Below are 7,943 nucleotides of genomic sequence, written 5' to 3' on the forward strand. Positions count from 1 at the left end.
TGAGCAGGCTGTGAGCTCATGGCTGCTTGCAGAATCACAGCATCACAGAATGGTTGGGTTGGAAGGGACCTCAAGGATCACGGAGCTCCAACCCCCCACCAATGCAGGGCCACCAACCTCCCCATCTCACAGCAGCCCAGGCTGCCCAGGGCCCCATCCAACCTGGCCTCCAACACCTCCAGGGATGGACGGGGCATCACAGCCTCTCTGGGCAGCTGTTCCAGCACCTCACCACTCTCTCTCTAAACAACTTCCCCCTGACATCCAACCTCCAGCTGCCCTCCCTCAACTCCAAACCATTTCCCCTTGTCCTGCTGCCATCTCCCCTTTCACAGAGCTGCCTCCCCTCCTGTCTGCAGGCTCCCTTCAGGCACTGAGGTCACCTCCATGCTGAACAAGCCCAGCTCCCTCAGCCTGTCATTGCAGGGAGGCTCTGCAGCCCCCTGATGAAATGCAGCGCCCTGCTCACACGCAGGTTCCCTTCCGCAGTGTGGGCAAACCCCTCTGACCGTGGCACCCTGCCTCCGGAGGGATGAAGTCCTGATGGCTGGGTGGGTGCTAAGCTGTGACCCCGTTGCTCTCCTCTCTCCCCAGACATGGCCAAACGCATCGCCAACCTGCTGCGCGTGGTTCTCAGCCTGCAGCACAGCCCGGAGCCGCTGGCTGACGGCAGCCCTGAGCTGCACCTCGTGCCCCTCCGCCTGCTGGCCCCCCACGTGGGCCGCCTGCCCATGCCTGAGGATTACGCCCTGGAGGAGCTGCGGGGCCTCACGCAGTCCTACCTGCGGGAGCTGACGGTGGTCACGCACTGAGGGCCCGATCCCGGCTCCTCTGGACTCTGCGTGTTTCCTCGCCCCGCTCCCGGGCCGGAGCTGCGCGCTTTTTATCCGTGGAGCTGTGGGCAGCTTTGAGACGTGGCTTAACGCCGAGCTGGGGAAGCGATGGATCCGTTTGGACCTCGCCTGTCGGCGTTTGGACTTCACAGCCTCTTTCTTAGAATCAATAAAATGCCTCTTTGTGCAACCAGGTGAGACTGTGCTGTGCGCGGGCGCCGAGGGGCTTCGTGTCCTGGCGGCTCCGCTTTGCTCCATCGGCAGCACGGGGTGCTGTGTGGGGGCAGCTGGCCTCGGCTTCCTGTCACTGGGAGCACGGCGTTAAGCCAGCAGCACCAGGTGGGGCTGTGCTGTTCTGCGGGTGGGGGGCAGGGGAGAAGAACCCGACTTGGGTGTGGATTTCCTCCACTGGGAGCCACGCGGCCCCTTCTGCTCTCTGCCCCGTCCCCAAAACACCACGAGGGCCGCCTGCCTCCCCAACCCGGAGCCCAGCTCTGCGTGCGCCTCAGGCCGTGCCGCAGGGCTGCAGCACCCAGCTGCCTTCAGCTCTGCACCCTGAGGGCACCCAGTCCTGCACCGCCGCTGCTCTGGATGCTCCGTGCTGCTCTGGATGCTCCGTGCTGCTCTGGATGCTCCGTGCTGCTCTGGATGCTCCGTGCCGCCCCGCCGTGGGGAGCAGCTGCCGTTGGTGCTCCCTGCTCCGTGTGTTGAGAACAAACGAACAAACAAACTATTTTTGGATGGAAAAATAAAAAAAGGCAAAGGTGCTGCCAGCAGCTCCTGCCCGCTCTGATGGTCCCTGAGCACCTGGGGGTTGTAAAGGTTTTTATGGAGAAATTATAAAGACGTGATTATTTTCCTGTCCTTTTGAAACCGAGAAATAAAATGTTTATAGAAATACAAGGTTTCCCACCGTTGGCTTTGCTTTTTCACCAGACTGCAGGGCTGCAATTGGGGGCATGGGGGGGGGGGGGGGGGGGGGGGGGGGGGGGGGGGGGGGGGGGGGGGGAAGCAAAAGGACCCACAACTACAGGAGGGGGGGCCTGGGGGGACCTTGGGCCTTCAGCAAAGGGGGCTGGGAGGAGCGCAGTGCTGCTGCAGGGCTTTTCCATGGGCACCAAGTGCTGGAATGGCACCGAGGGGCCCCTGGGGCTGCCCCCCTCCTGCAGCACCGGGGTTGCGGTGGCCGTGGGGCAGAGCTGAATGTGACACCTGCCCACGCCGAGCCGGGTCACGCTGCCTTCCATTACCCTAATTGCCTCTCCAGGAGCCCAGCTGCCGTCCTGGGATGAATAATTCACTGCCTGGAAACAAAACCTCCGGCCTTAAAACCGATCGGGGGCTGCTGGGCGCCTGCTGTGGCGCCACAGGATGGGGGAGAGGTGCTCAGGCGATGCCCCCAGCAGCACGGTGACCTTTGGTGAGCCCTGAGGTTGGTCGGACCCCTCGTCTCTGCAGGTCCCTCCCAATGGATCCGCTTTATTCTGTTTGGTTCTCAGCAGCCAAATAGGAACAGCCATCCCTGTCCTGCTCTCTGCCCCCAGCTCTGCCCAATGCCACCTGCAGCATCTCCTCCTCCAGCACCTCCAGCTCCTGCATCACCTCCAGCATCCCATCAACCTCCATCGCCTCCTCCGCCTCCATCCATCGCTTCTATCCATCACCACCACCTCATCCACCTCCATCACCTCATCTGCCTCCATCTGTCACTTCCATCACCTCCACCACCTCATCCGCCTCCATCCATTGCTTCCACCGCCCTCAATGCCTCCATCCATCCCCTCCGTCGCCTCCTCTACCCCCACCCATTGCTTCCATCACCTCCATCTCCTCCACCACTCTCATCCACCACCAGCACCTCTCTCCACCTCTCCACCACCACCGCTGTGGGCAGCAGAGGACCCGTCCCCAGGCTCTTTTACGGAGGCAGGTCTCCAGCTGCCCAGCACCAATCCCCCTGGAGGGGCTCAGCAGCAGCACAGACCCACAGACAGCATCCAGGACTGCCGAGAGCAGCGGCTGCCCTCGGATCGGCCCCCGCTCACGGCTCCACCGCCATCCCCTTCCCCGTTGCCCCCAGCAGAGCCCTTTGGACGTCCCTCGCCTGGAGGCCGCTGCCATCCCCCCCTGACGTCACCCTGCACCGAGCTCTTAAAGGCCGCCCCAACCCCTCCCAGCTCCAGGAGATGCCATGCAGGTGACGCCGGCGATGTCCCCTGCGCCCGAGCCCTGAGGGCCCCACTGCCATGGGGAGCGTTCCGCTGCCCGCCTGCCTGCTGGCGCTCAGCCTCGCCGGCACCGTCCTGGCCCCAGGTAAGCGCAGGGCTCGGGGCAGGAGGGACAGAGGGTGACAACCTGGAGGGGACGTCGCCCGCAGGGCCCCCGTTGAACAGCCTATAGGGGTGAATGCAAACCCCCGTGGGGAGGTTCTGCCCCGAACCCCCGGCCCCATCCCGCCCCGGCTCCAATGCTGCGCCAATGCCAGCGAAACGCAATCCCACTGCAATCCCACTCATCAAACATGCAGCGACGCGCGGCCGACGCCGATCCTCTGCCCTGGGGGGTTCCAAACTGGGGCTGGGGGCTCAGAAACCTCCGCCTCCGTTCTGGGGTCGGGACGCGTCCCTCTGCTGGGTTGGGTGGAGGACAACGATGGGGAGAAGTGGCAACAGCGGGGTTAGTAGAAATAGCGGGCGCAGCAGAAAGGATGGGATTGATAGAAACGGCGGGAGATGATAGGAATAGCAGAAATAACGGGAGAGAGAGAAACAAGAGAGGAACGCAATCCTGGGTGGCGCCGCTCGAGACAGACAGCGTGACCTTGGGCTGGGACGGATGGACCCGGAGCAGGGATGCGGTGGCTCCCGTGGGGTCCCATCCATGGGGGTCCCGGTGCCCCCACCGCCGTGGTCCCGCAGGCTGTGGGGCTGCGCAGGGCCGCCTTGCCCACAAGCTGTTCCACGACCTCTTCGCCAACTACTCCAGCGCCCTGCGGCCCGCCGAGGACACGGAGCGGGCGCTCAATGTCACCCTGCAGGTCACCCTGTCCCAGATCATCGACATGGTGAGCGCTGAGCCCCCCCTCAAGCACACACAGGCTCCTCCAGCTGCCCCAGACTGCCTTGGACCTTCAAAATCAGCTCCTATCCCCCTCAACACCTCTTCACATCCTCCCCAAAACGCTTCAACTCTCCCACAAGCAGCCCAGATGCCCCCAAGACCCTGGAAATCAACTCAGAGCTCCCCTGGAAACCAGCACAGGTCCCTCAAACCCCTCAAAATCAGCCCAGATCCCACCCCAAACCACCTCCAGACCCTCAGCATCAACTCAGACCTCTCAGCACCAGTTCAGACCCCATAAAACCAGTCCAGTTCCCCACAAATCATAGAATCATAGAATCACCAAGGTTGGAAAAGACCTCAAAGCTCATCCAGTCCAACCGTTCACCTATTCCCAACAGCTCCCACTAAACCATGTCCCTCAACACAACATCCAGCCTTTCCTTGAACACCCCCAGGCTCGGTGACTCCACCACCTCCCTGGGCATCCATTGCAGTGCCTGACCACCCTTTCTGAAAAGTAATACTTCCTCATGTCCAGCCTGAATCTCCCCTGCCGTAGCTTGAAACCATTCCCTCTGCTCCTATCACAAAACAATTCAATCTCCTGAACACCAGTCCAGATCCGCCTCCACATCAGCACCAAGTCCTCAAAACCAGCTCGGATGCCCCTTAAATATCCCCAACCTCTCAAAACCATCTCAGATGTCCCTGAAACAGCCCCAAACCCTTCACATCAGCTCAGACCTTCTGAAACCAGCCCAGCATCCCCCCAAACCAGCTCAGAACCCTGAGAAGCCACCCAGATTCCATCCCAAGCTCCTCCAAACCGGCTCGGATCCCCTCAGACCAGCTCAAACCCATAACCCCCAGCACCACCCCCTGGAGACCCTATGGCCACGCTGGGCTCACCCCATGGAGCCGCGGTGCCGCCGGGGCTGTTGCCCACCCTGTGCCCCTGCAGGATGAGCGGAACCAGGTGCTCACCTCCTACCTGTGGGTCCGCCAGGCCTGGCTGGACGCCCACCTGGCCTGGGATAAAGACGCCTACGGTGGCATCGACAGCATCCGCATCCCCAGCAGCTACGTCTGGAGGCCCGACATCGTCCTCTACAACAAGTGGGTCGTGCTCACCCCAACCAGGGGAACGCAGGGGGGCAGTGCAGGGTGGGATGAAACCAGCGGTCCTGGTGCAGGGAGGCTGGGGAGCTGTCACCTGTGCAGGGGGAACAGCATGGGGACAACACAAGGGACGTGGTTGGGTCAGCATGGGGTGTTGTAGGGGGATGTGGAGGGGACACGGCGCAGTGATGTAGCACGGGGATGCAGTGGCATGCGGCATGGGGACATGCTGGGGACGTGGCATGGGGACGTGGTGGGGCTGTGGCATGGGGACATGGCATGGAGACACGGTGGGGAGATGTCCCAGGTTGGGGACGTGACACGGCATAGGAGCACGGGGACATGGCACGGAGATGTGACGTGGGGACGTGGTGGGAACATGGCATGGGGACATGGTGGGTATGTGACGTGACGTGGGGACATGGCACGGAGGTGCACACTGGTGCCAGCCCGCAGCCCCTTGCCCCAGCGGGGTTGAGGTCACGGTGGCCCCCCCCCCCCAATCCCCCTGGCTCCCCCCGCCCAGCGCCAACGAGCGTTTCGGTGGCTCCATGGAGACCAACGTGGTGCTGCGCTCCGACGGTCACATCATGTGGGACGCTCCCGCCATCACCAAGAGCTCCTGCAAGGTGGACGTCTCCTACTTCCCCTTCGACGGGCAGCAGTGCCACCTCACCTTCGGCTCCTGGACCTACAACGGGAACCAGATCGACCTCCGCAACCGCCTGGACACGGGCGACCTGACCGACTTTGTGGAGAACGTGGAGTGGGAGGTGCTGGGCATGCCGGCCACGCGCAACGTGGTCACCTACGGCTGCTGCTCGGAGCCCTACCCCGACGTCACCTACACGCTGCTGCTCCGCCGCCGCGCCTCCTTCTACATCTTCAACCTGCTGCTGCCCTGCATCATGATCTCCTTCCTGGCACCGCTGGGATTCTACCTGCCCGCCGACTCCGGGGAGAAGGTGTCTCTGGGGGTGACGGTGCTGCTGGCTCTCACCGTGTTCCAGCTGCTGGTGGCGGAGAGCATGCCGCCCTCGGAGAGCGTGCCGCTCATCGGTGAGCCAGGGGAGGGCGACGGCGCCCGGCGCCGAGACCCGCACCCCTCATCGCCCCTCTTGCCCCATAGGGAAGTACTACATCGCCACCATGACCATGATCACCGCCTCCACCTCTCTGACCATCTTCATCATGAACGTCCACCACTGCGGGCCGGGCGCCCGCCCGGTGCCACCCTGGGCACGTCGCCTCATCCTGCACCACTTGGCGCGCGCCCTCTGCGTCTGCGAGGTGGGCGAGAGCTGCGGCCGCCCCCAGAGAGAGGGGACGGGGGGGACGGGGCCGAGGGACCCCCCCGGAGAGGGCGCGGAGCCGGGGCTGTGCCCCCACAGCCGCTGCCTCTGCCACCACCGCGCGGTGCTCAGCAGCGTGGGGTACATCGCCGGCGTCTTCCGACGGCACCGCACCGCCCAGCGCCACGCCGCCGAGTGGAAGAAGGTGGCCAAGGTGATGGACCGCTTCTTCATGTGGGTCTTCTTCCTCATGGTCTTCCTCATGAGCGTGCTGGTGATCGGCAACGCCGCCTGACGCCTGCCCCACGTCCGGTGCCCCCGGCCAGCCCATCCCCACGGTGCCCACGGAGCTCGTGCCCAGGACAGCACTGCAGGGAATAAAGCTGGCAGTGCATCCCCTGCGTCCCACCTCCTGCCCGGGCTGTGCAGAGCCTTGCCCTGGGGCTGTGCTCGTGTCTACGCATGGGTGTCTGTATGGATGTGTGAGAGCAGAAAAAGGCTGCAGGAACCCTTTGGGGGTGTAGTGATAGAACAAGGAGGAGTGACTTGAAGAAAAAATGCTGTGGGACCCCAGCGGGACCCTGTAGGGCTGCTCCTGCCTGGCTCCGTCAGGTCGCTCTGGCCCAGCTCCTTTAAGGCGCTGCCATCAGCTTCAGTGCGTTTGCGCCCATCTGTGTCCATGCTCATGTCCCTGTGTTCACCTCCATGCTCTTATCTATGTCCATATCTGTGTCCATGTCCCTCTCCAGTAGCTGCCACATCCCAGTACCAAGGACATTCATCTGTATGTGCAAATTGATCCTGAGGGCTCTCCTGTGCTGGGGGCACCCTAGGGGTCCCAGCAGACCCCACAGTCCAGCAGTGCCCGCAGCAGTTGGCAGCGGCGCTCCAAGGCTGCCTGGTTTTCCTGCATCAGCTCCAGGATGAGCTCCGTGTGGGAGCAGTGGGGCACTGAAGGCTCCGTGGGGCTCTGAGATCCAAGCCTGAGTGGGGCTCTGCTTGCTCAGCCCCAGGGAGTGAAGGGCGCTGGGGGCTGCTGCCGGCAGAGCAGGGGCTCAGGGCTGGGGCACATCCACATCCTTATCCATGTCCACATCCATGCCTGTGTCCCTCTCCAGCAGCTGCCACCTCCCAGTACCAAGGACATGCATCTGTGTGTGCACATGGATCCCAGGGGGCTCCTGGGCTGGGGGTTCCTCGGCTGCTCCCTGGGGTCCCGGTCGCCCCCTCCCACTCCAGCAGGATCTCTCTCAACTGACCAGTTCTCACGCTTCTGTCTGCATCAATGCTCTCCACAACCCCACCATGGGGCAGGGAGCAAACGGCCAAGTGCTGCAGAGCTGCTGCAGGCTTAAAGCACAGCAGTGCTACTGCTGCTCAGTGCGGGTTCCAGAGGGCTGAGATAACAGCAGATCTGAGCAGAGGCTGTGAGAGCAAAGACACTTCTTTGCGCTGCACTGTCATCATTATTATCAAGTAATGACATCAAGTCACTTAATCGCCAGCTGCACGAAGCTCAACAGGAGCAGCGCCGAGTTCTGCACCTGCACAGAGTGTGGGACAGGACAGAGGAGGGCTGCGGAGATGGGGAAGGGTCTGGAGGGCCAAATGGGGGAGGCGCAGCTGGGGTCCATGG

General features: G+C 63.0%; 2 protein-coding genes across 2 annotated transcripts in view; both read left to right on the forward strand.

Moving 5' to 3' along the window:
• NUP98 (nucleoporin 98 and 96 precursor) overlaps positions 1-812 on the forward strand; it is a gene marked incomplete at both ends in the record, with an annotated part of 36,256 nt that extends 35,444 nt beyond the window's left edge. The window contains one exon of the mRNA XM_079543709.1: positions 595-812. Within this exon, the coding sequence (XP_079399835.1) occupies positions 595-812 (218 nt within the window). The remainder of the gene's footprint in view (positions 1-594) is intronic.
• Positions 813-3,079: 2,267 nt separating this feature from the next.
• CHRNA10 (cholinergic receptor nicotinic alpha 10 subunit) lies at positions 3,080-6,602 on the forward strand (the record flags this gene model as incomplete). Its single annotated transcript, XM_079540760.1, has 5 exons — positions 3,080-3,146; positions 3,752-3,897; positions 4,858-5,012; positions 5,542-6,074; positions 6,145-6,602. 5 exons carry the CDS (start codon positions 3,080-3,082, stop codon positions 6,600-6,602), a joined length of 1,359 nt encoding a protein of 452 aa, XP_079396886.1.
• Between the last annotated feature and the right edge of the window lie 1,341 nt (positions 6,603-7,943).

This window comes from Tetrao urogallus, assembly GCF_951394365.1.
Source record: "Tetrao urogallus genome assembly, chromosome: 1".
NCBI lineage: Eukaryota > Metazoa > Chordata > Aves > Galliformes > Phasianidae > Tetrao > Tetrao urogallus.